Source organism: Chlamydotis macqueenii, chromosome 9, assembly GCF_036417535.1.
Source record: "Chlamydotis macqueenii isolate bChlMac1 chromosome 9, bChlMac1.mat, whole genome shotgun sequence".
Lineage (NCBI taxonomy): Eukaryota > Metazoa > Chordata > Aves > Otidiformes > Otididae > Chlamydotis > Chlamydotis macqueenii.
Window position 1 is genome coordinate 14,071,840 of NC_141564.1, and position 20,963 is coordinate 14,092,802.

Here is a 20,963-nt window from a genome sequence, read left to right on the forward strand (position 1 = left end):
GCTGACAGAAGTAGAGGTGCGTTATTAAAGGCAGGCGTGGACCTGGCAGCGGGGCGTGGGAAGACCCCTCGGCGCTCCTGTCGGGCTGGGAAGAAGAGGAGCTGGGCGACCCGCTGGCTTTTTTAAACAGGGGGGACTGGGCTGAGCCCCACCGCTGGGCTCTGCGAGGGAGCCCCTGGGCGGGTGGTGACCCCCGCGAGCCCCCACTCCCAGCCCACAGCAAGGCCCTGCAGCCCCCCCCCAGCTGAGACCCCCGGCGCAGCCCCACACGTGGGGGTCCCCGGGGAGCCCCAGCCCCGCCCAAGGCCCCGCCCCAGAGCCCCCCACACCCGGCCCCACCCCACCTGCGCCTCTCCCCGGCCCTGCCCAAACCCCGCCCCCTCGGCGAAGCCCCGCCCCCTCCACCCGCCCCGCCCAACCCCGAAACGGCGCGGCACACCGGTCTTCCGAGTCACGGTGACGTCACTTCCGCGCCCCTCCCTGCTCCCGCCCAGCGCCGCGGGCGCGTGGAGCCGGTTGGAGGCGGTTCCGGTCGCGCCGCACGAGGCAGCCGCGGGGGCGCCGCCGGGCGGGCGGGGTGGGGCGGGGGAGAGCCGGTCCCGCTCCGGTCCCGCGCCCGCCCCGCCGGCATGGGGCTCAGCTGAGGGCGCCGCCGGTGAGTGGGGCCGCGGGGCGGCGGGCCCAGCCCGGCAGGTGCGGGAGGGTCCACGGGCCGGGCCGGGCCGGGCTGGGCCTTCCGCGGCGCCCGGCAGCCCCCGCCGCCCCGGGCCCGGGCCCTCTCGCCCTGCGGTCGCGCCGGGGTGTCCTCTGCCCGCAGCAGCGCCCGCGGGGCGGGCCCGGCTCTGGCGCGGAGGTCGTGGCGGGGCCGATGCCGTGCGAGGCGGCTCGCCCCGCGCCGCTGCCAGCGGGTCCCGCGGCCGGAGCAGCCCCCGCCGCACGGGGAAGGGGCGGGCGTGCGGCGGCCCGGGGTCTCCTGGCCGCCGGTCTCCGGACGCGTGTGGCCCCTTCCAGCGGCCCGGTGGTTCCCCCGCCGCTCCCGTTGCCCGGTCGGGCCCCGGGGCTGCCCTGGGCTCTCGGTAGCACCTTCAGCTGCTCGGACAGAGTCCGATTGCGCTTCTTCCGCCTGCTCTGGCCGGCTGTCGGTTCTGGCCGCCTGCTCTGGCCGGCTGTCGGTTCTGGCCGCCGGTTCTGGTCACCAGACACCGGTGCGGAAAGCTGCTTGGGCACACGTCGGTGTGGTGCGTAGCGGCGGGGTCGGTGGGAAGCCACGGTGGTCACGTTCCAAAGAGAAGCTTTCCCAGCGCAGTACAAGACGAGGACTCTGTGCGTCTTGTCCCTTTTCCAGCCAACGCGTCCATGCGCTGTACTGCTGTTGGCAAAGGTTACAGAGTGCTTTTCTGTCAGCCGAGCTGTGGAAGTGGTGATCTCGCGCTGCCAGCACCTCTGACAACCACTGCTTCGTCCTAAAGAGGGGCCCTGGTTATGCTTGTTCAGGCATAAACACCTCCTAGGTGAATTAAACACTGAGTTGAAACGGAATTGGCGAGGCACTTTTAAAAATGCACTGATACGTAAGGTAAAGAGGAAGAACTTGAGTATCTGCTGTACTGGCTCGGAAAGGTTGCTGCTACCAGTAGTGCTCGGCTTGCCCACCAGGACCTGTGTATCGCTGCAGGTGCTGTGGCTGGAGGAGGCTTTTGGAGTCACTCGAGAAGCTGTTGTCTTCCTTAGCTGAGATAACGTAGCCTCCAGCGGTGGGAGATGGTTAACTCTGAACTGTTCTGACATGAGTGCTGATAGTTGTCTGGCCACACCAACTGACTGCTTCCTCTTCATCTGAGCTTGCTGAGAACTTTGTTCCAGTTTTAGAATCCTTAACGTCTTTTCTTTGCTATATTCACTCACTAGAACTGTACGATATTTTATTAGCTAGGGCAATTAAGATTAAGTTTCATTGAGCCTATTCATTCCTCTGACTGTATTTTTTTTTTATTGTAGGTGACTCAGCCATTGTATGTATGAGATTTGTCCACACACTGGCTCTTCAGACAGGTTAGTTATATTTTTCTGCCATCAGTTCCATCGTATCTGAAAGAGTTGCTAATTTTACCTTTTTTTTAAAGTAAAAGTGACGTTTGCACAACACTATTATCTCCTGTAGAATTTGGATTTTCTTGAACCTGTGGAGAAACAGCTTTTTTTGGTATTATTGAAATACACTCTTTATATACACTCCATAGTATACTCCGTGGTTTTAGTCAGGCCTTCATAAACTTAATGTCCGTGTAGCAGTGTCATGGATGACAACAGTAGATCTTGACTGCGTGTCACTGAGGAAATGTTTGTCTTGGTATGTGGTGTGACAGCAAGAGCTGTCAGTTTTGTAAGCTGCTGCTTCTTATTTTCTTGTAATTACAAATACAATTTTATGAAGTTTAGTTTAAAGAAGATGTACTGTGTAAACTTTGAACTTTATTACTGACTTGGAAATTCATTGATACCGACTCAACTCTCCTGACTTCTAAGAAGGGTACCGTTAAGATGGCTTGGCGAAATAAAAGTGTTGTGTATTGCTGGTGTAGTCACCCGTGAGGAAGAGCACTGGCTTCTGGTAGCATGGAGCGTTCCAGTGCGAGTGCCTAGGTCAGCTAGGAAAAACTGATGTGCCTCAGAGTACTCAGTTTCAGAGATGGGTAAGAGAGATCTTAATGTTAACTTTGGTTTTGGCCAAAGCTGACTGCCCATGCCACAAGGAGGAGAAGCAGTGGAAGGGATCTGAGCAATTCTGCAGACGCTGTCTCTAGTGGAGCCTCTGGACAGCAGCTGCCACCTTCCTGAATACCTTCCAGGAGCAGTGGTGCTGTTCTAGGTGCTCTGCTTGGTGTCTTCCAGTCGTGCTCTCTGGACTTGGAGCTCATTATGCTCTCACTCCTTAATTTTTTTGTTAGTTATCTTGTAGAATTAAGTGTCTGTTCCTTTCTCCTCTAGGGAGGGCTTGATGACTTGGATAGGCACTGATTTACCCCTAACCTGAAGAGAGAGGGACGAGAGGTCCTAGCTGTCTGGTCAGAGGCGTGCAATGCCTGGCAAGGGAGCGTTGGGGCTGCCTAGCAGGGAAGGAAGTTGCATCGTGGTGGCTGAATATGATTGAGAAACTTTGTGATTCAGCCCTCTTCTGCTAGCGTACCATGTGACCGGCATGGTGCATCAGACAAGCTGTTTTGCTGTGGCCCTAATAAGCTATTTTTAAAAAGAAATTTTAGAAAGTCGTATTGACATGGAGCCCTCAGATTAGTTTTTCTCATTTGCCTCGAGGAGGTGGTATGCTCGCTGTCTTCTGTGTGGAGTATAAAACAGTCAAAAAGACACAGATTTTTCAGTGGTATGGAGACAAATTCAATTTATTCAGTGGGAGTAAAATACCTTTTTATTATTAAAGCCAGGTCCAAGAGGGCTGCCCAGGTGATAGAGGAAGTCTGTGCTAGAACTGGGAACTGACATGGAAAGGCCAGGTTTTTGTCAAGCATCTCAGCTATTGCACCCTTGTTTCTTTTTTTTTCCTGGAAACATTCAGATCTATTCCCTTTATTTCTGTAGAGTACCAACAGTGGATTACTTTGACTTAGCTTGTCCAAGGTCTGTTGTAGGAATTTTTATTTCTGGTGTGAAAAATGTCTGAGTTGCGTGGTACGCTTAAGCATCTTTAACAGCAGGCCAGGGAGAACTATTCTAACACTCTCCTTAATAAATGTCTGTCTGGTATGAACCTCATGGTAGCTGGCATGGAGGGAAGAGGTTTTATTCCTTTAATACCTTGTGAAACAAAGTCCTTTAGTTAATTCTTCTAAAACTCTTGAGTTTTGGAAATTAGAAAGAAGGACTTCCTTAGATTTCATTTGCTCAATGCCTGAACAATATGAGCGTGATGTAAAAATGTATGCTTCTGCAGCGTGTGTTTAGACTCACCTTTTGAATGGCTTAATAACTCGCATTGGAGACCTGACTGTGTATGCTTTTTTTGGGCACGGATTACCGGTCTCCGCAGCAGTGGCATCTAGTGTGGCCAAACCTGCTTTGGGTCTGTAGGCACTGTATTGTGCAAATTAGTAGGTTTTGTGTTCTTTCAATGGCAAAAAAACCCCAACATTCTGACTAGTGCTTGGATCTGGTTATGTTTAGCATGGGAGAGTTTGTACAAAACAAATCCTAATTTCCCAATTAGACAATTAAAAAAATATTTTAAATAACAGTAACGCTAAAGTGTTTCACTTTCACTGTTACACAATGAGCTAAAAATATTTAACAAAGGAAGTGACATTTTTTATGAATGAAAACTAATCCTCTTAGCAGAGAACAAAAGTTCAGTTTGTAGTAAACTGTAGTTGTATTATAGCTTCAGGGCTGACACCTTTTTTTCCTGATTGAAATAAGACTATGAACTTTAACCTTTGGTAGCTGAAAGGCAGACTTAAATAAAAAAGGATGGGTGATTCACAGTTACTGTTCAGGAGTTATGGATGAGGTCTACACACAGATCTGAGTGCTGCATCTTGCTGTTTCTTTTCTAAAATATGTAACTTCAGCACCATCATCGTATGGAGCGCTGTGCACAGATGGGGAAGAGGTCTCTGTGGCCGTGGAGTGTAGCTGCTTGCTCTCAAGTGGTAATCCTATCAGTCCTACCAGAATTAGGTGCATTTTGCATTCAGTCTGTATTTTCATTTTTTCATTGTGTATTTTTCATTTGAAAGAATTTAACCCTGTTTTGTGGTTCTGGTTAATTAGAATTGTGGCATTGTGTTGCTCATCTTAAACCATCTTTTTGGAAGAGGACCAGGTACTGGAAGTGGTAGCAAGTCCGTTACTTTTTTAGTTGAATTGAGATTTTATGTGGTGTTTAAGACCAAAAGACCATCCTTCAAAATAAAAAAAACAAACTCTCTTTTTTTGACCTTTGTCAAAGTTATGTGGTGGTGACATTTTCGGTTTAGAATGTACAGAAAGCAACAAAAATGGCAACTCGTTTAGGTTTTATTCTAGCTTGAGGATGTCAGAATGAAAGATGATAAATGGCAATGGCTATGAAATCAGAGCTTGTGATCCCTATAAAGGATAGGAGAAAGAACAGCAAAATGGGAAGACTTTTGAGAAATAAAGGAGTAAGACTAATTTATATTATGAGCTTTGGGTGCAAGAAAAAAAAATATGTATAGTGTGAGAGTAAATCACATTATGAAGAACATGTATAAAAGAGTGGTAGAAACAGATATTGGAAAGGCCAAAGCACAAATGGAATTGCAACTAGCAAGAGGCATAAAAGCTAGCAAGGTCCTGTAGAAGTACATTAATAGCAGGAGGAAGACTGGGAAATCTCTCTCTTGATTCAGTGGAGAATGTATATATCTACAGAAGGTGCAGAACATTTAAAGTGTTTGGTGCCTATTTTGCTTGTCTTCTCTAACAGTGTCATGCAGGTGCTTAATCTTAGTAATACTTGTGGTGAGAGTGTACTTCCACTAGATGTTCCTGCATCAGCTGGCCCTGATAAGCTTCACTGTGCAATTCTCAAATCAGCTGAAAAATGCCGAATTATTATCTAGAAATACTCAGAAGTACTAGAAGATTGGCAAAGGATGAGTCTAAAGAGACTTAAAATGGAGGAGAGCTGAGGAAGACGAGTTGAAGTCTGACAGTTCGCTTTATCTCATTTTTTTTCCATCAGTTGAGATTAATAAGCAAACATTCCATTTCAAGTGCTTGGAACATAACTACAAGAAGAATAACAGCGTGAGCTGATTTGTGGGAAAACTGACTGTGTCCGAAGTCTAATAACCTTGTTACTGCAGAGCAGAAGGCTTTGTGGCTATGGCAGAAGCAGTGGAGGTCTTGTCTCCTGATTGACTGATTTATTTAATAAGATTTCCCACATTTTAATGGCCTCATAAGTAAATGGAGACATGATCTGGGGAAAGTAGTCTAGGAAATGTACAAAATTGAGTAAATGATCCTCTTTGGGGAACAGTAATGATTCAGCGTTGAAATGAGAGGTTATGTTGGAGGGTTCTGTCATGGACATGGTTGTGTTTAATGAAAGCATTGGTCAACTAGCTAATTAAATGTGCTTATTAAATTATCAGGGACTATGTGTTGAAGGACATGATGAGAGTTCAAAATGACCTGAAAAACAGGATGACATTCAATAGGGACAAATGCAGAGTACTGCATTTAGGCAGGAATTATCAGCTATGCAAATGCAGGATGAGGAAGAACTGCTTAGGTACTAGAAAAAGGACCTGGGGGTGTACTGGATCACAAGTTGAACATGAGTCAGTGTCATGCCGTTTGCAGAAAAGGCAAATATCTTACTGGAACGTTTAAACGGGAGTATTGTCTGTGAGATGTAAAGTTTAATTCCGTTGGCTTTATTTGCAGTTAGTATTCTCTCGATGTGCAGACAGCACCTCTTTTGGGTGCCAAAATTTGAGAAGAATTTGGATCGCTTGGAAGGAGTTCAGAGGAGAAAAATGCAACGGATCAGAGTTCGAGGAAACAACTTCATAAACATGGAAGAAAATCCGAATTATTTTGGCAAGAGACAAGGAGGTTAAGGGGAATGCAAGTTATGTCAAGTATTTAAAAGATTTGTAAGAAGGAAATGCTATTTTCAATGACCATGATGGGTGGGTTGAAATGGGATTAAGTTTCAGCAAGGAAAGCTCCAATGAAGCTTTTGACTTTCTCACAGTGGCAATGGTACTTTTAGAAGTCTTTTATTGGTGGCCGTTAAGAACAAGTTGCATATTGAGAAAGCCTGGTATAGTTGGTTTAGGTTAGGGAATAGATTAAACTTTCTTTTGATGTCCCTTTCATCCCATTTTATATGATTCTAATTTTAGTTTGTATCAAGTTTGAGCCAAGGAGGGGGAAATTGATGGGAATTTCTTTTGTCCATGACTTGGTCATATCACGTGAGTTTAGGCTTTGCACAGATTCAAATGACTAGACGGTGGTGCTTTTATCGGTTTGGAAACATGTGGTGGTCTGGATGTTATTCTCTCCTCTGGGTTGCTGCCTCTTGCAAAAGGAGCAAGTTTTCTTCTGCTGTGGGGATGTTCTAAACCTCTGTAGGGAGATACTGCAGGATGTGTGTGTGGAACTTCAGTGTAGCAGAGCACTGAGGAATTTTCAGTCATTTTAGTAGCTTCAGATTACTGCTTTAGACTCAAGTGGTAATCCTGATGCTTCTGATCCATACTTAGAAAGGTCCACCTTTGGCTTTGAAGGTCTTTTAGAAGGACACATACTTCAGTATATCCACGAGTACAGGCGACGTAAGTGAGGACAGACAAATTTTAAAGTGGAAGGTCCAACTGCGAGTATAACCATGTTATTTTATGTATCATTATTTTCATGCACTCTCATAATTGCTTTTGACTGTGTGCAGTAGACTGCATAACAAAACAAAGGATCCAGCTGTTCATTCTATTTCAGTGGTTGAAGGTAACTGGAATGTGTGCAAACATTTAAATTAATCCTATGCATTTTGCTTTCCTATGTCTCAATGAATGAAAGAAAGTACAGTTACCTTTGTGAACTTTGGCCTTTACATCTGCCACAGTGTTTAACGTCAACAATAGCAAGAGCTTATCTTCTGGAGGATACATTTAGTGCGGCAGCAGATAGCAGGAGCTGAAAGTTCAGTGACGTAGATACGAGTTGGCCTCCAATGTGGTGATTGTACGATCTGTTGGCAGTTACATTGCGTTACCTGCCTGACTTTACCTTCACCCCATAATAGTATTTATTGAACTGTATAACTCTTTGGGTACAGGTGAATTTCCTGAAAAGTCCTATTACTGTTGAGTTGCTAGAGAATGTTTTCCTCTGAGCAGAAGGATAGTTTTTCTTAACGTCTGTTTCTCAAACAGAGGAACTGTTTTTGTCTTAGGGGAGTGGAGGAGTCTTAAAGCCAAAGCCCAGGGAATTCAAAGGGTTGTTCCATTGGCTTGAGCAGTCTTTGGCTGAGGATGCTGCTGTCTAAAACTGATGCTTCTGTCACTGTAGCAGTACTCCAGATCTGACAAGCCAGCAAAAAGTTCTTTTCAGACCTACTGGTAATTCAAACAGGAACATAAAAGGGCTGTCAAATGTGCAGTCTTGCAGAGTGCATTCTTTGGATTAACTCTGTCTTCAAGTTGGTCCATTTGGCGAGGACCACAAAAAAGTTAAGTAGTGTTTCAAGAGAGGGTATTCACATCACTTTTCTGCATCACAGCCATGCTTTATTGCTGGAGGCAATGTACTGAATGTATTGAAGACCTGTGGTGTGAGAAGGAGTAATGGTTTTGACTCCAGTTTGGACAGTCAGGCTTGAAGTGCCAACCGTGTATGGATGAAACACAGCTTCTGCCCATTTGTTCTGTACAAATGTACTGCTGTGACAGTTATCTAGTGCTTGGGTGAGGTCAGCCTATGGTGAGGGGCATGTGTCTGGAGCAGCGGTAGATGTAATGTGTCTAAGTGAACAGAAGCACTTGTAAAACCCCTATTGTGCAGTCTCTGTTTCAAAGTGTACTGGGGCTCCTGACTTCCTAAGTTTTGTTAGTTCATCTACAATTTTTTTTTTTGCTTGAAATATAAATTGAATTTTCTTATGACCATGTCTTTTCCACCTATTCCAGAAATAGCTTTGCTATAGTAATAAAGAGGTAAAAACGTAGGAGTGCGTGTAATATTTCACCATATAAATTGTATGCCTTTTGTAGGAGGAGAGCACAACGAAAAATAAGTTACTGTCTTGTCAGCTTGATGGAGTTCTTACGCTGTAGCATACAAATGTAGGTATCCTCATAGCATTCTTCCCCATGCCATCCTTTTCTTTGTCCAGCAACATCCCTTCCCCAGAAAGACAGCTTTTGTCAGTAGCAAGGCTGTTGGTGTAATTACATTCTGAGCATGCGTTATGAAGGATTTTTGTGGCTCAAGCTGGTACTGGTATAGTAGTAGCGTTTGTAATACCAGGTCTTAACCTGTAGTCATTTCAGCCGTGGTTATCTGGTGCATTAAATTGCTGCTGTTTCTTTGCTGGAGATTGCTGGTCCACGTAACTCCATTGGTAGAATGGATCATAGGAGTGTTTTGCTCAGGTTTCAGTGCAAAGTAATTTGAATTTGGGTAGTCTGCATCTTGCATGTGGAACACGTAGAGTATCTCAGTGTCTTGTGCTTCCTGTTATCCTCCGGTGACATAAATGTGTGGGAAGCAATAGTATGTTAAATGCAGTAATTGTCTGTCCAGCTGAAGTCAGGCAACACTTGTTATATGTAACATTGGTAGGAGAACATACATAGACTATCGTCAGATGGTAACTGTGCTGGTTGATTAGCTACTGTCAACAGAAGAAGCTGTAACAAGTTGAGAATATTTCGGTATGCACCCTGAGAAAATGCTTTCTATGGACTTATTGCTAAACTGTAGTAGTTCACCTTTTCTAAAGCTCATTTTCCTTGGAGACTGTAATTTTTTATTTTGTGGACATTGAGCTGTACCTAGGCAGTTTGCTAAGTTCATGTGGCAGTATTTTGTGGTGGATCATCTGCTCAGTGTTTCACTATATCCTCCCATCTTATCTTTGCTAGATTCCCAAAGTGTGTGTTTTATATCTGTGCTTTTCTTCATCAGGGAACATCCTCCTTCCTTGGATGCTAATTTTGATTTTAGCTAGGTTAATATTTCTTAGTTTTGAAAGTGTGGTAGCGTGTCTATTGGGTAGAGCTATGAAAATGGGCTTGATATCTTTCAAGTTGATGTTATAGGTAGTAAGAATACAATAACTTGTGTCTGATTCCTTTCTTAATGTTCCATAGACATAGAGTAGTGTTCAGAGCTTCAATCCTTTTCAGAACCTTTTTGATTGTTTGCTTTCATTAGGTTAAAACAGTTGCTAGTGAATTTCTTTTCCTGAGGGCTGTGACCAAGGAGAAACCAAAGTGCATATTCATACAGTGAGTTATAACAGCATTTAAGTTGGACCTTTCCCAATCATTAAAATGTTTGTCATGAATCTCTTCATCTGGTGAGCTACCGTTGTTTGAATGTTCTTTTATGAAAACGTACTGGGTATGGTAAGTGGACTCGCAGACTCACAGGATGGTTGGGGTTTGAAGGGATCTCTGGAGGTCATCTGGTCCACCCCCTTGCTGAACCATGGCCACTTAGGGCCAGGTGCCTGGAAACAAATCTATGTGGAATATATTTTTTTTTTTTTTGTAATATATGTAACGGTATTTAATGCTTATATTCCGTAGATGATTTTTTTCTAACATCAGCACTTAGTGTAACCAGCAGATGCTTCTAGGAATGTGTGACTTCTCTTCCACTTGCCTGTAAAGACTTAGTGTGTCTGAGAGAAAACAGACACTTCTGCTCTTGAAAAATGTTTTTTAACTAATCTTAATTAGTTATTTGTCTAGTGTACTATTTTCTAACTTATTTGTGGCATTAATGTGTTATTGGCCATGTACAAATTCTTCTGGGGGGATGAGACATTGTGAGAAAGGTACGTAGCAGAACTGTGAAAGATGCTAACAAGGATGGTCAGAAGTATGGAGTGACGTCTGTAAGGGAAGCAGTTAGTCGTTTCTGCATGGAGAAGAGAGGACTGAAGGATGGGAAATAAAACAGTTTATGAAAGAATCACACGTGGCAGGGAGGAAGTAAATAAGGCATGACTTCTCTGCTCCTTCAAATACAAGAAGTAGGAGGCTTCAGCTGAAGCTAGTAGATGGAAGATAAAAATAAGGAAAAAAAAATCCTTCCCTGCAGGATGTTGGCAAGCTTAAAATGTACCTGAAAATATTTTAAAAATTAAGAATAATCCAGTTAGTATTAAATAAGATGATACTGTATTTAGCTCACAAAGCTCTTGAACTGCAAGTCACTGGTATTGGAGAGAGTCTACTGGGAAGTATCATTATCTGACTCTCCCTGTGATGTCTTCAGGATGCTGGGCTAGGTGCACATTTGATCTGACCTTTTAGGAGGCTGTTATTTTGTAGCTCTATTAGCCTTCAGCTAGGCTTTCTATTCTTCAGTTACTTTCATTCAGAGGGGACAGACTTACGCGTTTCATGTCTGTGGAGGATGATGGCAGTCCTTAATGGTGCTTTAGAAAACTGACCTCTGTTTTCACTTAACATTTAAGAAAAAACAAGGCTGATGGGGAAATCTGAGCAGAGCATCTGGACCAGAGGTATCGGAGAAGTGGCTACTTCTGAATATTTGTTTAGTCAGTGGTATTTCAGTTAGTGAGGTCAACACTTGAGGAAAGAGTACTCCTTGATACATTTAATGTACTTACTTACAACATTGCAGTCTTGATTTTAAGAAAGCTAACTATCCTCTTTACGGCAGAGAATATCAATACAGTTACATCTCTTAGTACTGTCATAAAAAGTTTATAAGCTAGGAAAGAAAAAAGGTTCTAAAAATGGTAGTTCAAATGCCGTTGTAAATATTGCTCTAGACATGCTATGTTAAAGGAGGATTTCTCCTTTTAGGTAAGTGTGCAGAATAAAAGTTAACTATAAATAGAGTGATAGTCAAAACCTAATGCTTACTGGAAGAAGCAAGTCTGAAGACTGTCACTGACTGTCATCAGTACTGAGAAGATTGCTGCAGTTGAAGGGAGATCACGTGTCAGATTTTTGCAGAGTCTGTTTGCGTTATACAGAAGAAGTTTCCCACTGCCGATGCTGTGGAAGTGATCGCAAGAGGTACACAAGCGCTGCAAAGTATCATTTGAACTGAGCTGTTTAAGACAATGATGAAATGTGTTGTAGTAGGCTGCTGTGAGTTCATTTAATTTCATGAATTGTAGATGTCCTTCTCTGAGGAACGACTGTTTACTAAATCACTAAAGCTCTTCTGGGTTTGTAGGACTGTTCTGAATGACTGGGAAGTAGTAGCTAGATGGATGTGGGCCAAAGTTTTCATTACAGGCATGGAGACATTGAGTTAAATGTTACAGTCCTGTACGTCTGTTCTCTTCTTGCCTTTGTCAAACTTCTGTTCATGGGCATAGAGAGCGGAACTTTCCCCCTTGGTTTTCTTGCCTTACCTCATATGGCAGTTCTGAGAGTAAATTAATCATTTTCAGGAGCTAAGCTGTCAGGTTGTATAAATTCCTGTTCATAAGAAAATTGTTGTCTTCAGCAGTCTAATCTCTGAATGGAACTTGTTTGGCATGTTTTTCTGTTACTTATTTCAGTTATTAGAATTCGAACAAGGCAAATAAATTGTCCTGCTTGACATCTTAAATTATGTTAAATTCTTTAATACAACCTCTTAACTTTAATTTTTAGTGCTGTTATGTGATATTTAGAATCTTAGCAATTTGTCTTGCATAGTGTTTCTATTGATTGGTGGGTTGGTTGCACACAAGAAGAGCTCTTACCTTGAAGTGTCTCTGGTCTAAGTAAAGTGATTGTGCCACATACTTAAGGCTTTGTATCAATTTATTATGACTTGTACTTTAAGTAAACATCAGGGAAGCCAGATTTAGGTGCTGAAGTTTAACCTATTTACATACATTGGTCGGTCTTCATACAGGATAAATGTTTAGAAATGAGTACAATTTAGTACAATTTGAAGCTGTTTCTGTTAATCTGGAAGATACTCTCTGTGTGTGCATTTAGCCATCACATAGTTGAACTTTAAGAATCTTTAAGTTTCACATCGCAGCTTCAGGAAAGTGTGAAGAAATACTGCTGCTTTGTCTCAGAATGCTGGTCTGAAAGCAATGGAAGGTACTAAGCCATACTTAACGATGGGAAAGAAAAGACGGATGCTAAAGCAGATTGCTTGCTTGCTTATGATGAGTATGACTGGTTCTTAAGCTATGCTGTAGTCATAGCTGTATACTAACTATATGTGCTTCTGAAGAAACAAGAGTTAAAGGTCTAAACTTTAGAGGAGAGTTCATCTCTTGTGATTAGTCTGGTTGTGCTTGATGATCTCCTTGCAGGCAAATAGAAATTTGATTCCAGTGTTCTTATATTAACCTCAAAAATATTTTCCAAGAATTTAGAGGAAGAGGAAAAAAAGTCATTGCCTCCTTTTGCTGAGCATCCATACTACAAAAGCAAATATATCCCAGGAAGCAGATACTCTACATCGCACAATAAGGCGGCAGCCACACAGGAAAGGTTGGGCTCTTGGCACAACCCCTGAGGGGAAATGCTTCCGTGAAAGGACCCATTGTTGCTGAATCTGGGTCTTCAGACTCCCAATTCTCTGCTAGAATACTTGTGGTTCTCTTGGTGCTGGGATGGGGCATCTTTGCCATCTCCATTATCTAACCATAATAGTCTTGGTTATTTAATGAAACAGAAGGACTAAGGAAAGTTCAAACCGCATGCGAGAAAGGAGCTGTCTTTTTGGAAACAGCTTCAGTACTCAGCTGTTGAAAAGTCATGCTGGGTATAATGGCGCCATGCCTTACCCAAGGTATTTGAAACAGTTTAACTTTCTCTTCCAAGAATAAATAAAACATTTCATTGTCTCTGTTGTCAAAGTCTGTGAATTCTAACCCTGGTATACTCTTCCAAGAGAGGAAAGAAACAATAAGCATCTGAAATAAATGTATGCTTTATTGGATTCCCTGACTGTGGGACAGGTCGTCTTTCCCTCATGGCAGCCCGATAGGAGATCCAGAAATCTGAAAAGGAAACAAGCAAAGACTGTATTTCCGTCTGCCTGGGAGTAGGAACAAGCTTTGGGCAATTTTGACTTTTGATGCTTGATTTATTGGTTGAAAACTTTGATTGATGTAAATAGCTGCTGCTTGAAGTAAGATAAATGAGATGCTGGGAAGATTAGGTGGTGAAGTTGTCCTTGATATCACCAACTACTTTCCTGAATTATCTTCTAACATATCTTCAACTTGTGCATGTGCTGTTATATTAATAATGAATTTTTAAGTGGTCTGAAAATAATGATCTGAAGACCAGTTAGAAAGTAAGTTTTGAGTATAATATTGGCTACAGTACTTTGTTATCATGATGAATTGTGATACTGAGTTTATTGTTAGATGTAGAATTATCTTTCCTTAGTGTAGCCTGTATTCTGCTATGAACACTGCAATTGCTATTGCAGCCTGCAAAAAGTATACTTTACAAAGAATACGCTCTACAAATGTAAATACAATTTTGGTTTGGTGATTGTTGGATACAATGGTCTTTCTTAAGCCTAAACACAGAAACAAAAGCTAGTATTATAACAGAAAGCCCAAGATGGGAAGTGATAAAATAGGTATTGAGTGGAGGGCTTTGTTAAAATTTAGCTCGTGTACTTGTAAAATTTCCATGTATTCATTAAACTATTATGTCATTCTTATTGTTAGAGCATGGTTAGTTGACTAAAGTGTTAAGCTTTGTTTGTAGTACAAATTATAACCTTAACTCCTTTCAAAATATAGCTGGAGGATTTCTGATCTTCTGTAGTTCTTTTAGCTTGTATGTCTTACCCAAGCATTTGTGGTACATTTTGTGGATAACTTTGTATTTAAGGGTTCAGCCTCAAGCTACTGGAGGACTGTTAATTGCATCGCCTTCCGTTCATGTAAGGTGCATTTATCAGGTTAAAGATGTCTCTCAAGGAGAGCATCTTTTGCGTTTGTAATGTGGACTGCAAACTTGTAAAAATATTGATACGTTACAATAACACTGAAAGCTTTACAAATAGATTTAAATTATACGTAAGCTCACCATACTGCATGCTGAAGTAAAGTGTGATGACCTTTGTTTTTTAAGGTCACAAAAATGTGATATCCTCAGACTTCTGGTTAAGTAATGTCTCAGATATAAAGTGATCTGTTTCAGTTTGAAGTGTTCTTTGGGTGGCGTAGCTTTTACGTTTTGGGGGCAGGCAAAGACAGGATGTCGCGCACGGTGTCACGCTTGCCAGGTGGTGTGAGAAGCCTCTAGTGCTGTGGTGCAGCTCAGATGTATGGATCTCTCCCAGTCCAGGGTGTAGCGTAATCCCGTCTGCAACAAACAATGGCTATGGTCCTGGGTACTAAGTGGAAGTTGTCACCGTTGATGGGGCAACATCGGTGCTCATTAGAGGTGCAAAAATGCCTGGTACAGGCACACCAGTGCTGGAGAGTTCCTTGAAGACTGTGAGAATCTATAAAAAGGAACTTTGGAAACCATTTCCTTTGAGCAGATACCCAGGGTAATGAGTGAGGGATGGCTGAATCCTGATAACAGACTTTGGAGACAAGATGGTATAATATGGGTTTTAGCAGGGCGTTCTTACAGCCTTTGAAATCAACATTTGTGATTGCAAGTCTGTTGAAAAATGGCCTTTTTCTGTTTTCAGTGGCTGCAAGTTCTGCCAGTCTTTTCAAAAGCAGTCAGTGGAGAAATTTTAGGAAATAGTACCTTATCTACATAGAAGCATAGGACCTCTTATGTAAAGGAGAAGGACTGGAAAGTAAATAAGGGACTTATGTCGAAGACACTGTAGGCTGAAGCTTTCATTGCAGCTCTTGAAAGCTTGAAATGTTCTGTTCAAGTTTGCTTTTTTTTGGTTATTGATTTTGAAAGTGTGCAGTGTATTGTGTGATACAGTTTGAGAAGAATGTGCTCCTAAATCTTTTTTTATCTTTTTTTTTTTTTTTTTTTTTTCCTGATCCTTACATCATCTTAGCCTTGTGTCCTTGTCCATTTATTTATTGGTACAGCACATTTTAAGTGAAGTCAGTGTTTTAGATTCAGCTTTTCAGGTATTGTATGTGGAACTCTTTGGCAGCTGGCATGGGCAGGAGCTGCAGGCTCAAGTAGCAATAGCTGATAAGACTTTTCCTTCTATTTTTATAGCTCCTTTTAAAAGTGCTTTTTCTAGAATGTGATCTGTTAAGCTGTACCTAGAACTTCTTTCCTTGGCTCCTGGCAGACCTGACATCAGATTAAATGTTACACACGCATTGAAAGCAATGTGTTGAGTGCAGCTTTGCATGACCAGTGCTGCCAAGTGTTGTGTAGACCAGGAGGTCCCATTGGGAGGATGACAAAGGAGATCTTGGGTCAAGAACATATTTTTCTTAATCTTATTGGAATAATTTTGAAGAAGCATTTTCATTGTTTTTTTTTTTTTTTTTTTTACTGCTAGAAGCTGGATAAGAGGTACTTTTTATCATGCATATGGATGTATTTTATAATGTTCAAATTTTGAAAAACACTTCAGTATTCTGACCGACTTTTGGCATTCAGCCTGAGATATGAGTGCAGAACTGTTTTCCAAAGCACCATCTCTTTGGATGTGCCAGGTGCTCCCGTGCAGCATCTGATACACAGCCCATGTAGGGTGATGTGGAAAACTGGCTTCCGTGGAAGGGCAAAAGCATGCGCTTTTCCTCTGTCAATTCCTTTGTAAAATTAACTGCCATCTTCTTCTGCTGCTAGTGGTCAGCTATAGCCCAGGCTGCATTTTGATCTTTCCTAAGAAATTGAATGTATTTTGAAACTGAATGTGTTCTCAGAAGGTACATTCATATTTCTTCCTGGCCTGTTATTTCACTTCCAGTTCAAATACTTCTTTGATTTTTAATTTTGTAACTGCCAAGGTGGCAGAGGTTGAGCATTAGTTGGTGTTTTGTGTATGTAAAGCAATGGCTTACCTCCTGTAGATCCATTCACGAATGCCAAAAACCTTTACCGTAACGCGTGGAAAAAAGGGACTCGGGTAGCCGCTCTCAGTGTGTGGGTGTAAGCCCTGGTGGTAAACGTTGCCTTTCTAAGGCCTATTACCTTGCTAGAGTGATTCCTTCTCCTTGTAAAGAGTTGGAAGTATGGCTCTAAAGTGCAGAAATGTTTAATTTCAGAGTGACTGAAATAATGTTTTACTTCCTAGTTTCAAAACAAAACAGGGTTTTTCTGTGTTTTGACAGCTAGTCAGGATAAGAGTGAAGAGAATGTGTCTGCTATGCAACAGGCTCTATCTGCAGTTAAGAGTGGCTGTTCAAGATATTTTGTTAATTCAGAAATCTGAAAGACTTTAATGACATCAAGCTATTTAGAAACTTAATTTTCAACTGCAGAGCTGTGAAGTGTTTCTTAATGGAGGATATATTTGTGGTAAGTAAGTTATTGAAAAGGACTTGAAAAGTCTGTCAGTAGCCCGTAAAGATACCATAATGGATCCTTTTGGACCCAGGAGAGCCAGACTGGTCACTTAGTAAGACACTAGATCAGATTTCAGGAATGTGATTAAGTTTTGGTCTGTATTGTGATCTTTTTCTGGACAGGCCAATTGTTTTTCTGGTCTTAATTCTCTTCCTGTAGAAATTTACGATGCTTGGTTTATTTAATGACAGTGATTATGTAGGGAGCTGAGGAAAAATTGACTTGATTAATGTCTGCATATAGGTGATTTTGAAATTTGGCCTCTTTCATGCATGTGTCTCACTTTTCCTGTCTGCTTTGCTGGATCTCTTCATTTGCCCTCTGTTTTCTTACCAAAGCAGTGCTGTTTGATCCTTGTCCTGTACAGAAAAGTAACTTATTTCTGTAATGTTCAGGTAGTGAGCAAGCTATCTGTCTTAGCTAAAGGCTGACTAACTTGGAGTATGTGATAAACTGTAAATTGCTGAGAGTGAGAAATATCTGTGTTTCTTACCTGTCACCTTTATCATCGGTTAGCTCCTCGAAATGAATGTTGTTGTCTTCACTCACAACACTGTAAGTACAAGGCAGGGTTTGGTCAGAAGCACGTATGTTTTTAGCTGGACAGATAATATCAGGACTCGTGCACAGACCTGAAACTGCAGGTTCCTGGTGAGGCGTTTTGTGGTTAGAATAGAAGGAGCTGGACCAGGCGGCTGATGCCTGGAAGCGCGGCGTCCGCGCCAGCCCGGCCACGGTCTTGCAATTGTTCAGCCACACTGGAGGGAAGAGAAAGGGGAAAAAAAAAAAAAGGCATTCCAAGCAGTGCCAAATTTTCTTTGATGTGTTAATCTTTTGATAACAGTTTGAAAAGCCCTTGGAGACTTTTTTTAGATTTTAGACAAAATAGTTCATTTGTCAGGACTTCCCTTGTAGATAGGGTCTCCGTTATTAAGAACTGCCTCACTGGCTGGCGTTAACAAAAGCAAGTGCAGAGGAGAGCTGCTGGACTGCTTGTGGTAAGAGAAACTCTTGTAGTTATCTCAGGATTTCTACAAATACCTGAAAAGAATAAAATAGGGAATGTTTAAGATAGAAGTTTGTAAGTTTATTTACTTGTGTATTTTAAGCAGACAAATGATGACAGAGCATAAGCATGTGTAACAGCTTGACATTTGATAATTTTTTGTGCATATCCATACATGGATTTTACTAAAGACTTGAGCTGTCAAAGTTATATTTTCATCTGAGAAACTTGGTATTTAAATTACTCAGTGACTGCAGGAGATCTCAAAAGTTTCTTTTGTAGCTGTAGTTGTTTCAGACCTTGGAATTTTTCTCTTGAAATTGTGAAACTTTCCAGTTTAACTGCAAAGCTAGAATAATAAACTGATGACAACAATGTCTGTATGCTAAAGCAGAGTTACTTTTTAAGGATTATGGTCCTAGGGCATATGTGTAGGAGAACAGAGGGAAGATCTCTTTGCTTCCCACCTCCCTAAATCAAAATTGAAGGGTAAAATTTGCACTGAAGTAGTTTAATTATGCCGACTATTAGAAAACTGACTTCGGATAAGCTAGTAGTCCTTCAAAAGCGTGACTCACAGAACTCTTCAGGCATACTGATTGAAACTTACTGTGGTTCTTTTACAATATTTTCTGTAATAAATATGCCATGAGTTCACTTGCACCTTTTATACTGTTGCTACAAATGTTTATTGCCTGTGGATATTTTGGTAGAACTGCTTGGTATCCTGGTTGTTTGGTCAGGATAGATCAACAAATAAATATTGGTGTAGTGATTCAGAAAAGGTGCAACATTTTCTTCACTGTGGGGGATGCGTGTAGTTTTAAGGTCTGTACACTGCTGTAATTTCTCCTGTGATGCAATTTCTGATCTACTTTAGCTCCAAAATAATGTCGACTTACATTTCAAACTGCAGGTGCTGTTCTGCTCACAGCTACGTACTCTTCAGGACAGAGGCAAATAGCAAATGCAGTTTAACTTAATTTTGATACACTTTTTTAAAAGTTGCAAACATACTGTTTAAGCTTGTGATGAAATGTATACTTTTAGAAGTACTTACAGGTCAAACATTGTTCAGCTGATCACTTGCCATTTGTGAAATATATGCTTACATTGTTCTAAAATGTTGCAAGTGATTTAATTCTCTTAGTCTCAGTGGCAAACAGCATTTCTTTTGCAGACCTTTTTGATATTTCCTACTTTTCTGACTCTAGAATATACTTAGCTATACAATAGTATCTCAGTTACGAAAAATTATGTAAGTGGAGTGACAGTAACTTTCACCGTTTCCATTGTTTTTGGCCCCTTTTTTCAAAAGGAATAAATAGTGCTTTTTGGTTGCTATTTTCAGTTTGTTAGAGGGGGAAAGGATTTCTCTAGCTATTCACTTCAAGGAACTTGTTCTGGAGAGAGCCTGAGAGGCAGCCCTTGCATCAGAATCACTTTATATTTGAATATTCCTGAGTCCACATTGCTTCTTGTGAGTGGATTTCAACCTCACTTCAGTTCGAGTAGTAGTAAAATGTCGTACTCCCTTGTAGTCTGAAAAGACCAAGGCTTATATTTGAATATTTAAATGTTTAAAGTATTGAAATGTTTAATTTCCCACCATATTGTAGAAGGAAGGCAGTAAAGATCAAATTCAGACTGCTAAAGTCTCTTCTGAATTGCTGAGATGCTGCTACTTTTCTTCAGTCTGACCGAGCAGCCTGAAGTCACCTCCAGAGAGAGCAGCGTTGTGGAGCCTGTGGTGGTGTTCAGCCTCGACTTTCAGCAGGGCAGTGCGAAGCAAACCTAAAGCAGTTATGCATTTGAGCTCTTGATGATGAGCTTGGGCTGATAATGTGCCAAAAGGGGTAAGAGTGGAGAAAGAGCGCTGTTCTCAGTTGCTGAATAGTAATGATTTTCATGACCCATCAACTAAGAAAAGATCTCTAATGTTTTTGAAGTATAGAGATTAGAATTTGAGTTTAATATGGAAAATTACAGGCAGTATGTGAAATATTGAGAATGTGTGTGTTGAAGGTTGTTCGGTAGATGAGTCTGATGGTGTAAGTCAGAAGTAGCCTTCTGATACTCCTCATGTATTCCCTGTGTGATTGTACCCAGCTGTTCAAAGAACTCATTGAATCACAGGAATTATTGTTGGTGCTCTCAGTGCTGAGATTTCCCTTCGTGCTGCTTTAGGCCAGCAACTTGATGCTCCTTCCTAGCTGTGGAACAGCCCTAAAGTAAAGCAATTGCACTTCTCTCTCATGCTGCCACGGTGTCCTGTAAGGTGCCTATTCTGGTGCATTGACCGTAAGGAGATCTCAGTTGAGATTTACTGATCTCGAAGCTGTTTGCATTTGTTTTGCCACCTGGTGCCTTCCTGTGTGGAGTATGGTTGTTGTTAGATGTGTTCATCAAGATTGGAGTTTTGCCTGCAAGCACTGTTTTTGATGTTGCAGTGCACTCAGCAGGGAATGCATGTTTTTTTAAGAGCAGACTAGTTCAGGTATGATAAATCTCAATTCTTTCATGGAGCTGTGAACTCTATTAGAAGTATAATTCTGTAAATACACTAAACTTGTTCTGACTGCATGAGTTCTTCATTAAAAATGTGATTTGTATGGTGCACATAAAGTTATATGAAGTTATTAATTCAAGGATTGTTCTCAGGAGCTTTCTTGGCAATCTTGTGTAGGTTTAGGATAGATTTTAACTGGTTTCATATGTATATCTTAGGATAAAAACTGTTCCATGAGGAAAAGTAGCAGTGTTTTACTTGT

General features: G+C 41.7%; 1 protein-coding gene across 3 annotated transcripts in view; it reads left to right on the forward strand.

Annotated features, from left to right (window-relative positions):
• The first annotated feature begins 551 nt into the window (after nt 1-551).
• The window catches only part of ATP13A3 (ATPase 13A3), a 61,959-nt gene continuing 41,547 nt past the window's right edge, over nt 552-20,963 (forward strand). For all 3 annotated transcript variants that reach the window (XM_086754329.1, XM_086754331.1, XM_086754330.1), the window contains exons 1-2: nt 552-655; nt 1,999-2,052. In XM_086754329.1, the coding sequence (XP_086610455.1) occupies nt 2,015-2,052 (38 nt within the window). In that variant the 5' untranslated portion in view covers nt 552-655; nt 1,999-2,014. The remainder of the gene's footprint in view (nt 656-1,998; nt 2,053-20,963) is intronic.